Source organism: Salvelinus fontinalis, chromosome 8, assembly GCF_029448725.1.
Source record: "Salvelinus fontinalis isolate EN_2023a chromosome 8, ASM2944872v1, whole genome shotgun sequence".
Taxonomy (NCBI): domain Eukaryota; kingdom Metazoa; phylum Chordata; class Actinopteri; order Salmoniformes; family Salmonidae; genus Salvelinus; species Salvelinus fontinalis.
The window spans coordinates 9,660,060-9,682,944 of NC_074672.1; the positions used below are offsets into that span (position 1 = coordinate 9,660,060).

General features: G+C 42.8%; 1 protein-coding gene across 3 annotated transcripts; it reads left to right on the top strand.

The window, feature by feature from the left end:
- The first annotated feature begins 1,357 nt into the window (after positions 1–1,357).
- Positions 1,358–22,346, top strand: LOC129860501 (ATP-dependent 6-phosphofructokinase, muscle type-like). Of its 3 annotated transcripts, none has more exons than XM_055930926.1 (22): positions 1,358–2,040; positions 3,815–3,933; positions 5,710–5,783; positions 6,067–6,144; positions 6,706–6,895; positions 8,809–8,974; positions 11,405–11,558; positions 11,730–11,825; positions 16,339–16,431; positions 16,619–16,744; positions 16,979–17,043; positions 17,173–17,236; positions 17,351–17,497; positions 17,942–18,012; positions 18,180–18,267; positions 18,552–18,704; positions 19,506–19,670; positions 19,892–19,953; positions 20,111–20,222; positions 20,363–20,462; positions 20,982–21,087; positions 21,509–22,346. In XM_055930926.1, exons 2-22 carry the CDS (start codon positions 3,852–3,854, stop codon positions 21,696–21,698), a joined length of 2,382 nt encoding a protein of 793 aa, XP_055786901.1. In that variant the 5' UTR covers positions 1,358–2,040; positions 3,815–3,851; the 3' UTR covers positions 21,699–22,346. The 3 variants fall into 3 exon arrangements, with proteins under 3 accessions (XP_055786901.1, XP_055786902.1, XP_055786900.1); XM_055930927.1 differs by lacking the exon at positions 1,358–2,040 and having other exon boundaries at positions 3,759–3,933; positions 21,509–21,714; positions 21,850–22,346; XM_055930925.1 differs by lacking the exon at positions 1,358–2,040 and having other exon boundaries at positions 3,759–3,933.
- Positions 22,347–22,885: the final 539 nt, after the last annotated feature.

Consider the following 22,885-nt stretch of genomic DNA (forward strand, 5'->3'; position numbering starts at 1 on the left):
AAACCATGAGGTTGAAGGAATTGTCCGTAGAGCTCCGAGACAGGATTGTGTCGAGGCAGAGTTCTGAGGAAGGGTACTAAAAATGTTACGCAGCATTGAAGGTCCCCAAGAACACAGTGGTCTCCATCATTCTTAAATGGAATAAGTTTGGAACCACCAAGATTCTTCCTAGAGCTGGCTTCCCGGCCAAATTGAGCATTCAGGGAGGTGACCAAGAACCCGGTGGTTACTCTGACAGTTCATCTGTGGAGATGGGAGAACCTTCAGAAGGACAACCATCTCTGCAGCACTCCCAGTCAGGCTTTTATGGTACAGTGGCAAGATGGATGCCACTCCTCAGTAAAAGGCTCTGACCATGAGAAACAAAATTCTCTGGTCTGATGAAACCAATATTGAGCTCTTTGGCCTGAATGCCAAGTGTCACGTTGGGAGGAAACATGGCACCATCCCTACAGTGAAGCATGGTGGTGGCAGCATCATGCTGTGGGGATGTTTTTCAGCAGCAGGACCTGGGAGACTAGTCAGGATCGAGGGAAAGATGAACGGAGCAAAGTAGAGAGAGGTCCTTGATGATAACCTGCTCCACAGTGCTCAGGGCCTCCAAACTGGGGCAGAGGTTCACCTTCCAACAGGAATACGACCCTAAGCACACAGCCCAGACAACACAGGAGTGGCTTCGGGACAAGTCTCTGAGTGGCCCAGCCAGAGCCCAGACTTGAACTCGATCTAACATTTCTGGAGAGACCTGAAAATAGCTGTGCAGCAATGCTCCCCATCCAGATAAGAATGGTAGAAGGTCCCCAAATACAGCTGTGCCAAGCTTGTAGCATTAAACCCAAGAAGACTCAAGGCTGTAATCGCTGCCAAAGTTAAATAAATCATTTTATTTTTGCCAGTATTTACAGTATCCAAGAATGTGACATTAAAAGTGTTTCATTCGAATCAAACAAAGAAAATGAATTGTCAAATCAATGTTGATGTTTTCTAGACTACTGATCCCATTTGGACACTGTTGGGAATCTGTGGCTTGATCAATGTTACAAATATTTAAATTAAATGATCTTCCGGAATTGATAAGGGGAATATGTAGATTTTATGCGATTTTTGATTTTGTAATTTTTCATGAAACAGTCAATATCGATGTCAGCATTGTTTCACTAAAATGAGGCCAAAGTCAGATTGTGTAGATTTCAGGACGTGTAAAACTGTCGTATGATGCATGTTTTGTGAGTTTTATTATGACATGGTCGTGAAGCCCGTTGGAAACTATACTTACTGTAATAGAGCTTTTTAGGTTCTGATGGACAGTGTCAACTACAGCGATCTCGCAGAGCCAGACTGCTTTTTAGGTTCTGATGGACAGTGTCAACTACAGCAATCTCGCAGAGCCAGACTGCTTTTTAGGTTCTGATGCACAGTGTCAACTACAGCGATCTCGCAGAGCCAGACTGCTTTTTAGGTTCTGATGCACAGTGTCAACTACAGCGATCTCACAGAGCCAGACTGCTTTTTAGGTTCTGATGCACAGTGTCAACTACAGCGATCTCACAGAGCCAGACTGCTTTTTAGGTTCTGATGCACAGTGTCAACTACAGCGATCTCGCAGAGCCAGACTAGTGTCTCTTCATTTTTATTTAACCAGTTTTATTTACAATGACGACCAAGAAGATCCGCGTTCAAATGTAAAGGTCATTTCAGATTGAGCCGACGCTGCGTTTACCGTGAATGCAGTCCGCGAAGGCGAGATCATTGCCTTTACATTTCAGTCGAGCTATAACCTGAATTGAATCCAGCCTTCCGTGTCAACTGACTCTTTCTAGCGCTGTGTATGAAATGCCATCTGGAATCTGTAGCCTTTAGCGGGGGAGTATGTTGTTCCTCAAGACATTCCCTTTAACTGGGCTGTACCGCATAACAGATGAATACACTGGCCTGTGCTACCACTTCTGAAGAAGAGCAAGACTGTAGTCGCGTTCCAGACATCACACACCAGACATCTGCAAAGTAGTCACGCTACACACATTTACCAATTATTTAATGGTACGTCATCTACGTTGCAGTCATGTCATATTGATTCAGTTAGTAACATGTAAAACACAACAAAAGTATTTGGGAGATTTAGTGTGCGACTGCAACGTAGAACGCGACCTGTAGCTCATACCATTGGCTTTGGCTACTGTACCGCTTGGCATGTTAAAAGATTTCGTGTGTCTTAATCTGAATTTTTCTGCCTCATAACAGATTAAAATGTATAATGTGTGTCTACAGGTGATTGACAAATAACTTTAACATTCCCTGAATTTCTACTGGGCCATACTAAAGTTAAAGTATCTGTCTGGTGAAAATCTCACTTAAAAGTGTATATTATGTTAACTCATACTCATAATGTTGTTGACTCGTCCTATACTTGTATTTGTGGCCAAAGCATAAATTGGAGAGAAAAAGGTAAAAACGATTTTTTTAAAACTTGTATGTCAAACTGGGCCCGGTTTCCCAAAAGCATCTTTAAGGCTACGTTCATTGTTAAAGGTCTACTCACATTGATATTTTTAATGCCTGGTATACCGCCCACACATTATGTCGTTGGGGTACGCCCACACCATTCCAGCACATAAAAGCTGCTTTTAAACATACTTAATTAAAACATTTTTGGAAGGAAAACAATTTCATGCATATTGTAATTAATTATAGGTCATATTTAACAGAAATCTGGAAACACTGGGCAGTTACTTTAAAGACAGTGTTTTCAGGAAGCAAGTCATCTCTTCCCACAGCCAATGTATCTCTGACACTGGGGGTGGTGGAGACCAGCAAGACTATAGTATATGTAACACATACTGATGAGGAACACATGATGATAACGTAAGCATTCCTCTGCTGCTGGTTATCTGAAATGTACCCTGTCTGTTGCTGAAACAGCAGGTTAATTAAAGGACACGTAGACAGGGGGTAGAGATGACCCAGCACACTATCTGTGGCCAGTGTCTTTTGATTGCCACATTCATGTAGGTGGGCTTGCCTAGCCTGGTCCCAGATCTGTTTGTGTGTCTTGCCAACTCCTAGGCTATGGCCATTGTTGTCACTTTGGGACCAGGCTTACGCATATCAATGTCAATTCTGACCTAATGGTGACTTACAGTTTCTATGTTATCATGGTTCTCTCATATCATCGGTGCTGGGTGTATCAAACATAAGACATGCAGTCTACTAGCAGTATCCTGATGTGGGTAGAGTCGCATTTGTTATTTCTTTGGGACACAGGGGCCCTTCAAGGTCTCTGGTCTCAGAGATAAATTATATGATTATAATGTATTATAATTTATTAAAGTTTTAAATGTTCATATTTTAATCCCTCAAGCATGTTTTAAATGTATCCTACATTCTATCATATGTTCTGTTACTGTGCCCTCTAGGAGGTGACAGTCACTGTGATGTATATTTAGTTCAGTCATGAGGTGTGTGTGTGTGGATGTGTTTAACTATACTTGTGGGGACCAGAATAGTAAACAAACAAAAATTGACCAATTGGAGACATTTTTAGTCCCCGCAAGGTCAAATGTTATTTCTAGAGGGTTGAAGTTAGAATTAGGGTTAGGAGCTAGAGTTAGGAATAGGTTAGGGGTGAGGGAAAATAGGATTTTGAATGCGACTGAATTGTGGGTCCCCACACGATCAGTAATACAAGACTGTGTGTGTGTGTGTGTGAGAGATTCGGGGGCAGGGCTATAGGGCAGTGTCCTTTATAAAGCCAGTGACCTTACCATTCTCTCTTGAGAAACAGGGTAGCAGCCAATCTATCCCTTTCCTTCCTTAGTGCCACCACCTAGTTGGTGTGGAGCCCTGTGGACACCATGTCACATACAAGCATGGATCCAACCAAGATGGGCATCGGCCGGTCTATAGCCGTGCTGACGTCTGGTGGTGATGCCCAAGGTAAGAAGTGTGTGTGACGTCAGAGAGACAGTGTGTGTGTGTGTGTGTCTGTAACTTTGTGTGCCTGTAACTGTGTCTAGGTTTTTGTATGTGGTGTGTGTCAGTGTTACTACTGCAATAGTCTGGGTTTGACTGTGAGGACCTCCAGCTCTGTAGGTGAAATCAAATCATGCCAGTTTATATTAACTCAACACCCCGAGTTGAATTATTGAGTTAGGGCTGGAGTTATCTCTGAAGAACATCCAAAGCAAGCTAAAAGCAGCCAAAGAAGGGTTGGGCGACTGAGCGATCAGTTATGCCAGTTAGATTCTGGAGTTATGTGTCTTCATGGTCACTTAGTCCCAGAGGCCAGGTGTCAGGAGTTGATGAATGTCTTTAGCTTTTAGGTTTGTGGTGGTCAGGGCAGTGAGGACGATGTGATGAGTACAGCGTGATAGCTTTCCTGTACCCTTAGAGCCACGGGACTTTTTAGGCTGACACCCGATACAGATAACTTAACTACCCAACTTGATCAGGATCTCAAATTGGCAATATCTACACAAACATTGTTGTCCTGCATCTTTCCCTAGCAGGGTATACTTCTTATCTTGAAGTTGCATAACTTATGCTTCAAATTTGTGTACTACTCCATGATTGTTGAGAGACAAAAAAAGTAGAGTAAAATGAGACTGTAGTTTACTGGCAATGTCATATAAGTACATTTCAGTAATGCTGACTGTGTTTCTAGTTTAAATTCACAGAATACCTTAGCTGGCCCACCAGTAAATACCATTACATGATATTTATTTGGACAGATCTCTACTAAGTTGTTGCAAGATACATTGCCAGTGCGGCTAGGTATAGGGTATAGTGGCTATTAAACAATATATATTATGACTGATGTTTGTCTAGCTGTTGTATCATCATTGAAAATAAGAATTTGTTCTTTAACTGACTTGCCTAGTTAAATAAAGGTAAAAAAAAAAAAAAATACAATTAAAACCATTGCTAGATAGATGATTCCAAATGTGTCCCATAACCTTTTCTCTAAGCCACTGTTATCTCCCGCCTATTCCCCGTCCGTCTCCCCCTCTAATTTGGTGTTAATTTTAGACCCTCTGACCTTTTTTGTGGAACGTCATGGTATGGAGGATATGGCCACGCTCTTCTCTCAGCTGCTCTACTGTAACAAGAGACGGTCCCGTACCATGCTTGTCTACCAACCAACCAATCACAACACGCACCCACACACCTTGGCCTTTTAGTGTTCTGAACATGGAGAGAAGATAGAGTACAGTCTACAGATCTGTTTACAGACATGACACCTCTCTATTCCAATTCTGAAAATAAGTTTATGAGCCATTTTGGATGTGTCAGCCGGACGTTGTAGCCAAAATACTCTGAACACAAAACACAAATGTCAAGGGACTTGATACCCATACGTCAATGGTTGATACACATAAAATATATGTGTATAAAGCATCAATATATGGGTATCAAGCCACTTAGGGGCTATAAAAGTCATATTAATGTGTTTGATGACAATGCTGAAATCCAAATGTAAACTTGATTTAGTCTTAATGTTAGTATTCGTTAAACGGGTTGTTTTACGCCATAACTACTGTACTGCCACTGTGAGATGTGGACCTGTGTACGTCACAGTTTGGCTTTGACAAGCTGCTCGTTATAGTGCATTGCACTTTACTGAAAGCCTGCAGGTGTAAGACTTTATAACTTGTTATAAGCATGTATAAGCCTTCAGTCAATCCTGTTTGTCTGTCTATCTGTGACTATCAGGTATGAACGCGGCCGTGAGGGCCACAGTCAGAGTTGGTATCTACACCGGAGCCAAGGTCTACTTTGTTCATGAGGTAAAGTCATACAATAGTATCATAGAATCACAGTTCTGTTATCCAAGTTTATTCACTTGCTAATGTGTTGCCTATCATTGCTGATCACCCATGGAGTCCTCTACTATCCATTCTATCCTGATTACCATTGTGATTTATCTGACTGAAGTTTTAAGAATTTCCCCCCAAAATGGATTCTATCACAACCCACATTGAGAGAGAAGTTGTGTGGCTGCAGTAGCATGGTGTTGTCTCCCATTTCAGAAGATAATGGAGTTTGTATTTGTGTTGATGATGTGTGCAGGGTTACCAGGGTCTGGTGGATGGAGGAGACAACATCAAACTGGCCACCTGGGAGAGTGTGTCCATGATGCTACAACTGGTGAGTCCTGTTATCACACCCTCACACGCACTGATGCCAATACAGTACACAACTGTCATACGCTGTCATTGTCTAGAGAGGGTATTACAGTAAATGAATGACGAGAAACCAAGAGTACTGGTTTATTTTAATATTAGAGACGGATACAAACACACAACCAAAAGTGTTCATAGATGGATAGATGATGTCTACTGTAACTAAGGGAGAGCAGGGGTCGGCTCCAGTGATACAAGCTGACCTCCACGTACACAGGGTGTTTTAAGTTGAGTTTGGATGTGGCCAGACACCATGGAAAGATCCCAGCAGGGTGTGATTACAGAGCTGCCTCTCTTTAATGATAGCCTGACATATTCTCAGTGCTCAAACCGGCCTAGAGTTGAGCTGCAGACGAGATGCAAGATTCACATGCATCACTAAAGATCACGTTTCACGTTTAGAATAGTTAAAAACACTGTTGTTTCGGCCATCTGGGTCTTCAATGATTTCTAACAGCCTCCACCAAATTGCAGTCCACAACTTTGTCCATTATTTCTTCTAATTCTATGAGTCTCTCTCTACCAGGGTGGCACGGTCATCGGCAGTGCCCGCTGCATGGACTTCAGAGCCAGGGAGGGCCGCATGAAAGCTGCCCTGAACCTGGTCAAGCTGGGCATCACCAACCTGTGTGTGATTGGGGGTGACGGTAGCTTGACCGGAGCTAACCAGTTCAGGAAGGAGTGGGCCACTCTGCTGGTCGACCTGGTCAAAGCCGGTAAGAGCCCCCGAACCCTGAGAACCCCAGGAAAGCCCTAAGAACTTCGAGTGTATTGCAGACATTGGTTCAAATAGTATTTGTTTTCTTCCAAAATTCTTTGATCGTTTGATTGAGTCTGCCTGGAGTGCCAGATTGGCAAGTTTGCACTTTTCAGGCTATTCCATTGGTTCCATGGTGCCAGGAAAACTCAGTCAAGCACAAAAAAAGTATTTGAAAGAAAACATACAGTTGAAGTCAGAAGTTTACATACACTTAAGTTGGAGTCATTAAAACTCGTTTTTCAACCACTCCACAAATTTCTTGTTAACAAACTATAGTTTTGGCAAGTCGGTTAGGACATCTACTTTGTGCATGACACAAGTCATTTTTTACAGACAGATTATTTCACTTATAATTCACTGTATCACAATTCTAGTGGGTCAGAAGTTTACATACACTAAGTTGACTGTGCCTTTAAACAGCTTGGAAAATTCCAGAAAATGACATCATGGCTTTAGAAGCTTCTGATGGGCTAATTGACATCATTTGAGTCAATTGGAGGTGTACCTGTGGATGTATTTCAAGGCCTACCTTCAAACTCAGTGCCTCTTTGCTTGACATCATGGAAAAATCAAAAGAAATCAGCCAAGACCTCAGAAAAAAAATTGTAGACCCCCACAAGTCTGGTTCATCCTTGGGAGCAATTTCCAAACGCCTGAAGGTACCACGTTCATCTGTACAAACAATAGTACGCAAGTATAAACACCATGGTACCACGCAGCCGTCATACCGCTCAGGAATGAGACGCGTTCTGTCTCCTAGAGATGAACGTACTTTGGTGCGAAAAGTGCAAATCAATCCCAGAACATCAGCAAAGGACCTTGTGAAGATGCTGGAGGAAACAGGTACAAAATAATCTATATCCACAGTAAAACGAGTCCTGTATTGACATAACCTGAAAGGACCCTCAGATAGGAAGAAGCCACTGCTCTAAAACCGCCATAAAAAAATCCAGACTACGGTTTGCAACTGCACATGGGGACAAATATCGTACTTTTTGGAGAAATGTCCTCTGGTCTGATGAAACAAAAATAGAACTGTTTGGCCATAATAACCATCGTTATATTTGGAGGAAAAAGGGGGAGGCTTGCAAGCCAACGAACACCATCCCAACCATGAAGCATGGGGGTGGCAGCAGCATGTTGTGGGGGTGCTTTGCTGCAGGAGGGACTGGTGCACTTCACAAAATAGATGGCATCATGAGACATCAGTCAGGAAGTTAAAGCTTGGTTGCAAATGGGTCTTCCAAATGGACAATGACCACAAGAATACTTCCAAAGTTGTGGAAAAATGGCTTAAGGACTACAAAGTCAAGGTATTGGAGTGGCCATCACAAAGCCCTGACCTCATCCTATAGAAAATGTGTGGTCAGAACTGAAAAAGCGTGTGCGAGCAAGGAGGCCTACAAACCTGACTCCGTTACACCAGTTCTGTCAGGAGGAATGGGCGAAAATTCACCCAACTTATTGTGGGAAGCTTGTGGAAGGCTATCCTAAACGTTTGACCCAAGTTAAACAATTTAAAGGCAATGATACCAAATACTAATTGAGTGCATGTAAACTTCTGACCCACTGGGAATGTGATGAAAGAAATAAAAGCTGAAATAAATAATTCTCTCTACTATTATTCGGACATTTTACATTCTTAAAATAAAGTGGTGATCCTAACTGACCTAAGACAGGGAATTTTTACTAGGATTAAATGTCAGGAATTGTGAAACTGAGTTTAAATGTATTTGGCTATGGTGTATGTAAACTTCCGACTTCAACTGTATACTATTTAAGCCCAGGTCTGGTTACATTGGTGGAACGGCTGCTGAATATGACTGACAGTGTATGACTGACTACTTAGTTACCATGGTTGCTCTCCAGGTAAAATTACAGATGACGAGGCCCGGAAATCGTCCCACCTGAACATCGTAGGCATGGTGGGTTCTATCGACAATGACTTCTGTGGGACAGACATGACCATCGGGACTGACTCTGCTCTGCACCGCATCATAGAGGTGGTGGATGCCATCACCACTACCGCACAGAGGTGAGGAGAGGTCATCACAGTCACGAAAATGTGCAACTGTGCGTACACAACACATGCAGACACACACACAGTTGATAGGCTTAATTACTGTCAGTAACAACTTGGACATAAACGGCAGCCTGACACACACGCATGCAATCTAGTGCTGAGTGATTAGTGCTTTTTAAAGGTTGGTTCGGTTTCAGTTGGATTATTTAAAAAATAATCATGGTTTTTGATTTCTGTTTCTGTCATTTTTCTAAACACCAAATGCATTATGATATAATGACATTAAAATGATTTTAGAGCTTTTCAATTGCTAAAACATAGAAAATATCCCATTGTCTCTGTTAGGTCCATTGGGTATAAATCAATAGAAAAAGAGGAAATTACTATGAAATAATGAAATATTTCAGTTGTGTATATTACTTTTTATTTGATTACTTAATTTTTTGTATTCCTTATAGTCATCATCTCATCTCTGCTAAAGCAGTAGCAGCCAGCCAGACATCCATCTAAAGTTATCTCTGTACTGTTTTTAGTCATCTTATTTATGCTGCAGAGCTGTCTGACTAAATCATTTGACCTGTTATTCAAAGTAGATAAGCCAAGGCTTTCACGAACTGTCTCTATCCCTCTCATTGTTCTGTTGTGTACATTCCTCTCGCATGCGGTCTGTGTGTATCTAACCTAATTTAGCAGGCATATGAGTGTATCCATCTCTGTTCAAGCCGGGAACGGGGGCAATGAATTATGCTCATTGTAGTTAATTACCATGTTTCTGCACTGAACTAGGTTGAATATTTGCTTAATGAAAACTACAACTCCCTTCAGCCCAGCATCTCACATAGTTCTTGACTTGATTTCTTTCGTGAATGATTTGATTTCTCTCTAGATCAAACGACACGGTTGGGCTCACAAAAAAAAACTGGACTAAATGGAATTCAAGTACTTGAACCAACACTACAGGTCAAAAGTTTTAGAACAACTACTCACTCAAGGATTTTTCTTTATTTTCTAAATCGTAGAATAATAGTGAAGACATTAAAACTATGAAATAACAATGGACATATGGAATCATATAGTAACCAAAAAAGTGTTAAACAAAGCATATTTTATATTTGAAGTTCTTCAAATAGCCACCATTTGCCTTGATGACAGCTTTGCACACTCTTGGCATTCTATCAACCAGCTTCACCTGTCTTGAAGGAGTTCCCACATATGCTGAGTACTTGTTGGCTGCTTTTCCTTCACTCTGCAGTCCGACTCATCCAAAACCATCTCAATTTGGTTGAGGTTTGGTGATTGTAGAGACCAGGTCATCTGATGCAGCGCTCCATCACTCTCCTTCTTGGTAAAATAGCCCTTACACAGCCTGTAGGTGTGTGTTGGGTCATTGTCCTGTTGAAAAACAAATCATAGTCCCACTAAGCGCAAACCAGATGGGATGGCGTATCGCTGCAGAATGCAGTGGTAGCCATGCTGGTTAAGTGTGCCTTGAATTCAAAATAAATTACAAATGTCCATTGTTCGTGTTTATTGGCCCAAGCAAGTCTCTTCTTATTATTGGTGTCCTTTAGTAGTGGTTTCTTTGCAGGAATTCGACCATGAAGGCCTGTTTCACACAGTCTCCTGTGAACATTTGATGTGGAGATGTGTCTGTTACTTGAACTCTGAAACATTAATTTGGGCTGCAATTTCTGAGGCTGGTAACTCTGGGTCTTGAAATTCATGTGGCGGTCCTCTTGAGAGACAGTTTCATCATAGCGCTTGATGGTTTATGCGACTACACTTGAAGAAACTTTCAAAGTTCTTGAAGTTTTCCGTATTGACTGACATTCATGTCTTAAAGTCATGATGGACTGTCGTTTCTCTTTGCTTATTTAAGCTGTTCCTGCCATAATATGGACTTGGTCTTTTACCAAATAGGGCTATCTTCTGTATACCACCCCTACCTTGTCACAACACAACTGATTGGCTCAAACCCATTAAGAAGGAAATAAATTCCACAAATTAACTTTTAACAAGGCACATCTGTTAATTGAAATGCATTCCAGGTGACTACCTCATGAAGCTGGTCGAGAGAATGCCAAGAGTGTGCAAAGCTGTCATCAAGGAAAAGGGTGGCTATTTGAATAATCTCAAATATAAAATATATTTTGATTTGTTTAACACTTTTTTTGATTAATACATGATTCAATATGTATTATTTCATAGTTTTGATGTCTTCACTATTATTCTCCAATGTAGAAAATAGTAAAAATAAAGAAAATCCTTTTGAATGAGTAGGTGTTCAAAAACTTTTATTTTTATGTCTGTCAGTTGTTTAATAACAAAAAATAAATACATTTTGGTTAATCACTCAGCACTATGTCACTCACACACCCTGTTTCAGTTTTCTCCTCTGAACCTGGTTTATAACAAAAATGGTTATTATTTTGTTCTCCTCAGTCACCAGAGGACCTTCATCCTGGAGGTGATGGGTAGACACTGTGGCTACCTGGCCCTAGTGACTGCTCTAGCCTGCGGTGCTGACTGGGTGTTCATCCCAGAGATGCCCCCAGATGAGGGATGGCAGGGGCATCTGTGCAGAAGACTGGCTGATGTAGGTTTACATGCCCAGACAGATTAACTTCTGACCTGAAAGATTCCTTTATCCATCTTGAATTACATTTTAAAAACACCACATTACAACATAATTTCTAACCCCACTCATCGGTTTCCATCGTTGGTACCTAATCATCAGCTGACATCTTGTGTCTTTGGTCTCTGACAGCAAAGAGCCAGAGGATCTCGTCTGAATGTGATTATTGTGGCTGAGGGAGCTATGGACCGAGATGGAAACCCCATTAGCTCTGAAGACATCAAGAAGGCAAGCTCTCCCTCATATTACTGTACCTCGCAGTTGAAATGAGTTTGTTTGCTTGTTATTTTAGGACCTCTTTTAGCGTTGCTGAATCCACCAATGGGCTCACTCTCTGGGGACGAGGTTACTTCAAATCAAAGTTAATCGGTCACGTACACAGATTTTCAGGTGTTTTTAACAGCTGCAGCGAAATGCTTATGTTACTAGCTCCAACAGTGCAGTAGAATGTCTTGCAAATACAATACAATTCCCACAAAACAAAACAAAATCTAAACAAGAAATCAAGAAATAACATTCCACGGAGATATATTAGAGTCAGCATGTGTGAGAATCCAGAATATAAATACGTGATGTGTATAGACGGTATATAATTTGGAAAAGGAAATGGTACGTACAGTAATAGTATTAAGATGAGAACAGTTGCTGCTGCTCCAGTTTCAACTGTTCTGCCTGCCGCTATGGAACCCTGACCTGTTCACCGGACGTGCTACCTGTCCCAGACCTGCTGTTTTCAACTCTCTAGAGACAGCAGGAGCGGTAGAGTTACTCTGAATGATCGGCTCTGAAAAGCCAACTGACATTTACTCCTGGGGTGCTGACCTGTTGCACCCTCGACAACACCTGTGATTATTATTATTTGACCCTGCTGGTCATCTATGAACATTTGAACATCTTGGCCATGTTCTGTTATAATCTCCACCCGGCACAGCCAGAAGAGGACTGGCCACCCCTCATAGCTTGGTTCCTCTCTAGGTTTCTTCCTAGGTTCTGGCCTTTCTAGGGAGTTTTTCCTAACCACCGTGCTTCTACACCTGCATTGCTTGCTGTTTGGGGTTTTAGGCTGGGTTTCTGTACAGCACTTTGAGATATCAGTTGATATAAGAACGGCTTTATAAATACATTTGATAAATACATTTGATTTGATTTGCCTTCGGAAAGTATTCAGACCTTTTCACTTTTCCCACATTTTGTTATGTTACAGCCTTATTCTAAAGTTGATTAAATGTTTTTCCCCCCTCAATCTACAATACCCCATAATGACAAAGCAAAAACTGTTTTTTTGAAATGTTTGCAAATGTATAAAAAAACAAAACAGGAAATTCATATTTATTAATATTCATATTTACATAAGTATTTACCCTTTACTCAGTACTTTGTTGAAGCACCTTTGGCAGTGATTACAGCCTTGAGTCTTCTTGGGTATGACGCTACAAGCTTGGCACACCTGTATTTGGGGAGTTTCTCCCTTTCTTCTCTGCAGATCCTCTCAAGCTCTGTCAGCTTGGATGGGGAGCGTCCCTGCACAGCTATTTTCAAGTCTCTCCTGTCGTGACCTGACTTTAATTAACGTGATGACTGTTATTTATCGAATCAACTAACTACAATAGTCACCAATTTTTAAATTAATCATGTAACAATGAACTCATTAGGAATTTGGGGCACTACGGGAAAAGTTGTTTAACAAGTTACCATCTCCCGAATTAAACTCTGAAGAGGTACAGATATCTCTTACATCAATAACTTAATCATTACCTGATATCAGTCTCATTCTGAACGCCGCAGACCTCTTGAATCCGCAAGAACCCCAGCTTTTTCTGATCATTCAATACTACATCAATTGATTTAATTATTTATTTACTAACTAACTAAATAATAACACAGAATACACATATACACTTACATGAGATAAAAGTCCCTAGTGGACTGACATGATATGATGCCTTGTTACACAATGGAAAGGGGGTGGGGAAAGATAGAGGAGGAGACAAAGAGACAAAACACTTACATTTGGAAACTATCTCACAGTAGTTAGAATAATTAGCACCCTAACCACCCCCCATTCGCATAAGAAATGCAATGTACATATTTACGCGTAGAGGTCTTTGTTTGTCCTTTCTCTGTTGAACCAATCAACCCTTCTATGAGGACGGGGTAGTTGTAGTTCACACTTCGGTGTAAGGCTTCGCTTGTCCACCAGAGGTCACAATGTCCTTCTTAGTTGTAGAGCTTCTCTGGCAGTGGAGGGTTCAAATAGAGCAAACTGAGATGGGATTTGTTCCTTCCCACCTTGTGTCTTTAGTTAAAGTTCTAGGACCACTTTTACATGCACAGCTGCAGACTGTGAATGTTTCTGGTCTCGTAGCGGAGGTTATCTTCTCCCCTCGTGTTGGTTTTCAGAGTTTCCAACCATTTCGTAACATTCAGTTTACGCCGGCCGTCTGCAGGTCTGATATGCTAATTCTTAGTGAGTCCTTTTATTTAAGCACTCCGGTTGGAAAGGCGGTTGCATCACACTGATATGCTCTTCCGACCTCATTAGGAGCGTGGCTAAGTTAATGTGCAACAGACATGAAAAAACATTCTCATTAGAAAACCAAAGTCTAATTCATATCTTAACAACAATAGTTCCATCATTCTTCATATTGTATTAACATCATATTGGATGGAAACTTGAAAGCTAGAATGTGTTTCCTTCCTAAGTTACAGAATTTTTGTTGCATAGTTTGGAAAGCAATATGACAGGATTATTCTTTGGTCCATAGGGATCTAATCTTAACATTCGTATCTTATAATGTTCCAAATTTCACTCTTTGGGTGTTATAGTTTTGGCGGCAAAATCTTCTCTCTAACAAAGTCATTCCAATCTTGCTACTAGAGAGAAGGAGAGTTCTCTCTCACTTGATTTACGACAGGGTGTGAAAGTGTCATAAAACTGGCCAAGCCCCCCCCACCGGCTATCTGTCGGCCATTTGCCAAGCTGATCTGAGGCCTTGGATCCTCGACCAGGAGAGTCATGACACAACAGAGATGTTCGATCATGTTCAAGTCTGGGCTCTGGCTGGGCCACTCAATAACATTCAGAGACTTGTCCAGAAGCCACTCCTGTGTTGTCTTGACTGTGTGCTTAAAGTCGTTGTCCTGTTGAAAGATGAAACTTCACCCCAGTCTGAGGTCCTGAGCACTCTGGAGCAGGTTTTTATCAGGGATCTCTCTGTACTTTTCTCCGTTCATCTTTCCCTCAGTCCTGACTTTCAATGCTGCAGAAATGTTTTGGTACCCTTCCCCAGTTCTGTGCCTCAACACAATCCTGTCTCGGAGCTCTACAGACAATTCCTTTGACCTCCTGGCTTGGTTTTTTCTCTGACATGCACTGTCAACTATGGGACCTTTTATAAACAGGTGTGTGCCTTTCCAAATCATGTCCAATCAACTGAATTTACCACACATGGACTCCAATCAAGTAGAAACATCTCAAGGATGATCAATGGAAACTGGATGCACCTGAGCTCAATTTTGAGTCTCATAGCAAAGGGTCTGAATACTCATGTAAAAAAGGTATTTCTGTTTTTATTTTTAATAAATGTGCAAAAATGTCACGTCTGTTTTCACTTTATCTTTATGGGGTGTTGTGTGTGTAGATTGATGAGGATTTTTTTTATTTCATCCATTTTAGAATAAGGCTGTAACGTAACAAAATGTGGAAAAAGTTAAGGGGTCTGAATACTTTCCGAATGCACTGTACATACACAGTGAGTAAACAACAGTATATAAACAGAATATGAGGTGACGAGCTCTATACATGAGGCATTAGTCTCACGGTGCAGGGCTGAGTGTCTGGCAGGTAGCGAGCTAGTGATGGCTGTGCAACAGTCTGATGGCCTGGTATAGAAGCAGTTTCTCGGTCTCTCGTCCCGGCTCTGATGCACCTGGTCCGTCTCTGTCTGCTAGGTGGTAGCAGAGTGAACATACCGTGGCTTGAGTGGTTGAGGTCCTTAATGATCTTCTTGGCCAGGCAGCGTGCCCCCGATGATGTGTTTGGCTGACCGCACCACCCTCTAGAGAGCCATGCGGTTGAAGGTGGTGCAGTTGCCGTACCAGGCGGTGTTGCAGCCCGACAGAATGCTCTCAAAGGTGCATCTGTCAAAGTTTGTGAAGGGCTAGGTGTGTGACTGTTGAAACGTTTGAAAGAAATTGGGATCCTTAACGTTAAGAAAAATTCCTAACTGTAAAACAATGTTTTTTATTAAATTTTTTACATAGATGCAGAAAATAAACAGCATATTGGGTCCATTTCTGCAACAACTAAGAGTGTTCAGGTCCTCAGTGATGTGCACGCCAAGGAACTTGACGCTTTTGACCCTCTCCACTGCGGGCCCTGTCGATGTGGATGGCTTTTCCTGGTACTACTCCGCTAGGGCTCTAACCTCCTCCCCTGTAGGCTGGCTCATTGTTGTTGGTAATCAGGCCTACCACTAATGTCGTCAGCAAATTTGATGATCAATTTGACAACTGGAAGACACACAAGATGCTTATCCACAACAACCCTCCAGATACCAAGGGGGGACAACAGCTACACAATTAACACATTAAATTACTTAAAAGACCATAAAACTGACAGAACAATGTCAGCATATCTTTGCCCACAATAGGGCCGATTTCTCAAATAATACCTCAGTGTTGAATACGGTTAAACTGTCGATTGCTAACAGCTCTTGGTGTGTGCTTCTTACATTTGTAGCTGGTGGAGAAGAATTTGGGCTTTGACACCCGTACCACTGTCCTGGGACACGTGCAGAGAGGCGGCACTCCCTCAGCCTTCGACAGAATCCTGGTAGGTCTCTCTGTCTCTGTCACTGTGCGTATGAGCATGTCTAAATGTGTGATGTGTTCTCCCTCCTCCCCATGGCAGCAGGATGGGTGTGGAGGTGGTCATGGCTCTGTTGGTGTGTCTTTGTGTGTATCTAGCTACGGTGTGTCGTGATTGTGTGTGTCTAACCCTGGTGTGTGTTCTCCCCCAGGGCAGCAGGATGGGTGTGGAGGCTGTGATGGCCCTGTTAGAGGCCACTCCAGAGACCCCGGCCTGTGTGGTCAGTCTGTCCGGTAACCAGGCCGTCAGGCTGCCCCTCATGGAGTGTGTCCAAGTGGTCAGTATCAGTCACTAAGCCACATCAACTGTTGTGTGTGTGCCATTCAAACGGGTTCATCATAGATCTGAGCACTTTTGCTGTCATTTCAACAAGAATTTAATTGACTACTAAAGGGTTTTGATTATTATATGGCAGAAAAAAACAATGACATGGAGTGAGATGGCAGATGGTTCAACTTCTATGTAAATTTGCATTAATGATCGCTCGCCCCCCCCCCCCCCCCCCCCCTAGACTAAGGATGTGACTACTGCCATGGCTGAGAAGAGATGGGAGGATGCTATCAAGCTCAGAGGAAAGTAAGAACACTACCCTACTTTTACCACTCTTACAATGGCTTCACTATGATTGAAACTAATCAGTGGGATGCCACATATGAACTTTATCACAGTCTACTAACACATCACTGTTTTGTTGGCTGTGTCCAGGAGCTTTGAAAACAACTGGAACACATACAAGATGCTGGCCCACATCAACCCTCCAGATACCAAGGTGGGGAACAACAGCTTCACAATGAACACATGAGTTTTGTTAAATTAAGACTCTAGCACTGACAAAAATGTGTCACCATTTTCTTCGTGTCACCTCTCCTCTCCTCCTCTTCAGAGCAACATTAACGTGGCTATAGTAAACATTGGTGCTCCATGTGCTGGTATGAATGCTGCTGTGCGTTCTGCAGTGAGGATCGGCATCATTCAGGGACACAACATGTTGGCCGTTCATGACGGGTTCGAGGGTCTCGCTCAAGGAAAGGTATATACACCCTACGCACTACACATTGCGTACTAGGCAGAGCCCATTCCTCTCAGCCAAAACTCCTCTTTTTATCAGGGCCCATTTTCATAAAGCGTCTCAGAGTAGGAGTGCTGATCTAGGATCAGGTCCCTTTTGTCCATGCAACATCTAAAAGGCTCAACTGATCCTAGATCAACACTCTTGGATGCTTTGTGAGTACAGATCCAGGTCATCTCTAATCTAAATATAGAATAAGTGGCCTGGTACCAGAAGAGGCTGGTAGGAGGAGCTATAGGAGGACGGTATCAAACATCCGTTCCATCTATTCCATTCTAGCCATTACAATGAGCCCGTCCTCCTATATCTCCTCCCAGCAGCCTCCTCTGCCTGGTACAGTAACTCTTGTCCAGTGAATCTGGAAACCTCAATCCCTTGACCCCTTGACTTTGTTGTCTTCCACAGATCGAGCCTATCGCCTGGACTGGAGTGTCAGGCTGGACTGGAAAGGGGGGCTCTGAGTTGGGCACCAAGAGGTACTACTCAAAATGATTATTAGGATGCAGGATGAATACAGTGTAATAGTTTGTGTTGTCCGCAGGAGTGGAACTGAGGGGCACACATGTAAAATCATTTTTTGGGGCAGTGATGCGGTAAATTACTGATATTTCACACAACTAACTAAATCGTCCTTTTTTTGAAGAGTCCTTCCTTCTGAGTACATTGAGGAAATCAGCTTGACTATCGCTAAGTTCAATATCCACTCTCTGGTGATTATTGGAGGGTTCGAGGTAAGACTCAGAAGATTATCTCATCACATGCATGTCTTCTTTAATGTGTGGTTGTCTTACAATCACAAGTAAATGTTCTAAAAGTAGGTAAGTCATCCTGGATAAAAGAATTTGATAAATGATTAAAATGTAAATGTAATGTCTATGTGGAATCTCACATGTAACTACAAAAGACACATAAGCCCGGTACCTCAGTAGTGTAACCCCTGCTGCTCTTCTCCCTCCTCTCGCCTCTCCTTCCCTCCCCTTTTTCCTCTCCTCTCTCCTCCTGTCCCCTCTCCCAGGCGTATATGGGTGGTCTGGAGCTGGTGCAGGGCAGAGATAAGTATGAAGAGCTGTGCATTCCCATGGTGGTCATCCCCGCCACTGTCTCCAACAACGTCCCCGGCTCAGACTTCAGTATCGGAGCTGACACAGCCCTCAACACCATCACCTCGGTCAGTACTGTAATACATCAACACCATCACCTCAGTGAGCACCACAGTGCTAGCTGTGCCACCAGATATTCTGGGTTCGTGCCCAGGCTCTGTCGCAGCCGGCCGCGACCAGGAAGGCCCATTGGGCGGCGCACAATTGGCCCAGCGTCGTTAGGGAGGGTTTGTTCGTCAGGGATATCCTTGTCCCATAGCGCACTAGTGACTCCTGTGGCGGGCTGGGCGCAGTGCACGGTGTTTAGCGACACATTGGTGCGGCTAGGTTGGATGTGCATTGTTCAGTGCGGCTTGGTTGGGTTGTGTTTCGGAGGATGACAATGACACACTTAGTTATCTACCGGCCTCGTTCCTTTCTTTTAGCATGTGCGCGTAGTAAGTACACCATCATGTTTTCAGTATACATGTCTTTTCAGATTCCACAATGATTATTCAGTTGTGGACTCTACATCACCACACTCCCTCTCTTGCTCTTGGTCCTCATCTTTGTAAGTCACTTTGTGTATTTTATCAGTTTCTTTATGAAAATATTTTGCGAACTCCATGACAGTAGATAAAGCAAGAGGCTATAGCAGCACACAAGTAGACTACGAATTAATGCTGGCACGGGCATACCTTGAGCTCGTGAAGTGAGCGCTACTTGGAGTGAAATTGGAGCGGGCGAGAAGGCTCCGCGCTCCAGTTACAAATTGGGCAAGCTCCACTCCTCGCTCCGCTCCAGCTCCGCTCAGCTCACATACTCTGATGCTGTAAAACTGTCAGTCTCCCCCTCTTACCCCGTCTCCTCTCCATTCCCTGTCCCCTCAGACCTGTGACAGGATCAAGCAGTCAGCAGCAGGCACCAAGCGTCGTGTGTTCATCGTTGAGACCGCAGGAGGGTACTGTGGTTACCTGGCTACCATGGCAGGTCTGGCTGCTGGGGCTGATGCTGCATACATCTATGAGGACAAATTTGGTATTAGGGACCTGGAGGTGAGCTGAAGCAGGATACACACTTTCTCTCTCTCTCTCTCTTAGTCATGGACACTATTCCTGGAGAGGCACTGTCAGTGGAGAATCGTCATTGAACATGCTTTCTAGTCCAGGACTAGGCTTAAGTTTCTCCTTTATATAAAAGTATACATGGTACAAACTGGCCTCTATATAGTTGACATGGTACAAATGGGTGCTGACCGACTGGCTCTGGTTTACAGATGAATGTAGAGCATCTCGTGCAGAAGATGAAGACAGACGTGAAGAGAGGTTTGATTCTCAGGTGGGATTCATTCAAGCATTCATTCATTTCATTATCTACCATGCTTGTACCTTTTCCAAAACCCCAAACTGCCATGCCACTTCAACAGTGTATATACACATTACATTCATGTTTAGATCTCATCTGTACACCTTTTGATTATTCCTCTGTGTGTCAGGAATGAGAACTGCAATGCCAACTACACCACCGACTTTATCTTCGCCCTCTACTCTGAGGAGGGCAAGGGCATCTTTGACTGCCGCAAGAACGTTCTGGGACACATGCAACAGGTCTGTGAACAGTGACAAGGCTGCATCCCCAAATGGCACCCTATTAGAAGTAGTAGAAGAGTGTCCCTAATATTATAGCTTTACCAGAACATACAGCACGTCGACTTCAGATGCAGTAATAGAACCTTCCCTCTCCCCAGGGCGGCACCCCAACACCTTTCGACAGGAACTTTGGCACCAAGATGGGTTCCAAGGCTGTTTTGTGGATAACAGAGAAACTCAAGGAGGTCTATAGACACGGTAAGACAGACAGGCTGTGGGATGTCTCCAAATAGCCCATGTGTCTTAGTGGCAATTGTAATGTACACATACATAGAAGATAGGATGTAAAAAATAAATGTGTCCATTGATGGTACATTTTGTGTCCGTTGTATCCCTTGGTTTAATCTCGGAAACCCAGAACTAAAATCTTGCATAATTGCGTCAGATGCTTGATTAAGTTATGGGGGCAGACGTCTTAGAAAATAAACTATAATGAGGAGCTGAAGCAGGATGGTAGCTCCACCCCCCTCTCGCTGCATATTTCAGGCAAGTCTATGGGCCAAATGTCCCCTCTTCCGAAATTCGAAAGCCTGTGAAATCGTGATTTGTCCAAATGATCAGTGATGTATAAAATCTGCCAGACAGACGCTACGATACCATCCTCTGTTACGTGCGTTTGTCCACGTGAGATTACCCCTGCTTTTACCTCACAAATTCATATACTTGGTTTTAAATCTCTGTCTCTGTGACAGTTAATATTCTTCTTCTGTTCTCCAGGCCGTATCTTCGCTAACACCCCAGACTCTGCCTGTGTGCTGGGCATGAAGAAGAGAGCACTGACCTTCCAGCCTCTTGCTGAGCTGAAGGAACAGACAGACTTTGTGTAAGATCCTTTAAATCATATACATATTTTCAAAAATAAAATCTATGACGCTTAACTTGAAAGTGGCAGTTGCTGATTATTCTATAATAATATAATATTTGCCATTTAGCAGACACTTTTATCCTAAATGACTTAGTCATGTGTGCATCCATTTTACATATGGGTGGTCCTGGGAATTGAACCCATTACTGTGGCATTACAAGCGTCATGCCGTACCAACTGAGCTACAAAGGACCACTTTTTATATTGGCCTTTTCCAGAAATGAACCCTAGCACCTGTTATCACCATATTGCTATCCAATCCTCTCAGATATCCACAAGTGTCTAGGGGTAAGGGCAAGTGGTTGTTCCTGGACAGGGCCAAAATCTCCCATAACATTCCTATTAAGGCTTCTCTACCCCCCTCTGCTGTCCTGTCCAGGCACCGCATCCCCAAAACATCGTGGTGGCTGAAACTGAGGCCAATCATGAAGATCCTTGCTAAATACAACATCAGCCTGGACACATCTGAGCATGCCCACATGGAGCATGTTATCAATAAGAGGGTGTCGATGCCCGCGCCACTGATGAAGAAGGCATCTCCTCCCACGAAACACGAGGAGGAAGAGTAATTGTACTAAGTTACATGTATGTCAGTGGAGGGCTGGTGGGAGGAGCTATAGGAGGATGGGCTCATTGTAATGAATGGAATTAATGGAACAGTATCAAACACAAATATATGGAAACCACATGTTTGACTCATTCCTTTTTTTTCTATTCCAGCCACTACAATGAGCAGTTCTCCTATAGCTCCTCCCACCAGCCGCCTCTGATGTATGTCTATATCAGGGTTCTCCAACAGGTCAATTGGAGCAGCCCACCAAATAGTAATGAAAAATACATGCACTTCCCAAATTGTTTAAAGTCAGTCTTGTGTGTTCATTTCATCACTGTTTTGATTGTGACTGCCCCATTGCGCTCTTTTTGCGAGAAGTGTGGAGGGACTCCTCTTGATGAATCAATGTCAGATGTTTGTTTTCACTGAATCTCAGTTTGGATATTTGGTAACAATTAGACTGGGAAAATGTTAGCTAAATTGAGGTGAGTGCTCGTGATAATCTTTATTCTAGTTTGCTCATATTCGTTGATTAGAAAATTTTGCTAGTATGTTATGTAGCCTAACAAGTGTATTTTGCTCTTCACTCGGTAGTAGCCTGTCCTACACCCGACCTAATGCCTGTGATTTGACTGATAAATCAATATGGTTTTGTTTCACTGAATTTCTGTCTGTATATTGCTTAATTGATCTCTGGTTGGGCAAGTGGAGGTGGTGGTTCATTTATTTGTTAGCTCATCCATCACTGATCAGAAACATTTAGCAAGCAACAATATAGCCTGAATAATGTGTATTATTTTTGCTAGACCCACCTCGTAGTAGCCTTGTATAATCAATCCATCAAGCTGTGAGTGCGCGTTGTCTTAACTTAGCCTACTAATATATAATCAATTAATCATTCATGTCATTAGACAGCAAACGAGTCATTAATGCCTTTAAATACAATCAAGCATTTTATTATTATTATGTAGGACTAAAAGACTGGGCCGACCACGGTTGGATTCGGGCTGAGAATGAGAACTCTGCAGACTGTCAAGTATCACACACCAAGCTCCCGGCTACTATCCAATCAAATCCACATTGACATTACCCCTAGTTAGTCACAACTGGCTTAAAACCCAAACGTAACAATATCTGTCAATACATTTCCAGCAATATTGCTCCTGTATGTCTGTGTGGTGTGCGCGTTTGCCTATCATTCAC

Bases quoted from the DNA above. Each gene is read 5' to 3' on its own strand.
- LOC129860501 (XM_055930926.1), top strand. From the start codon at position 3,852: ATGTCACATACAAGCATGGATCCAACCAAGATGGGCATCGGCCGGTCT. The intron at 18,705-19,505 runs GTCAGTACTGTA...CTGTCCCCTCAG, and splicing joins CCCTCAACACCATCACCTCG to ACCTGTGACAGGATCAAGCA. The intron at 19,954-20,110 runs GTGGGATTCATT...TCTGTGTGTCAG, and splicing joins AAGAGAGGTTTGATTCTCAG to GAATGAGAACTGCAATGCCA.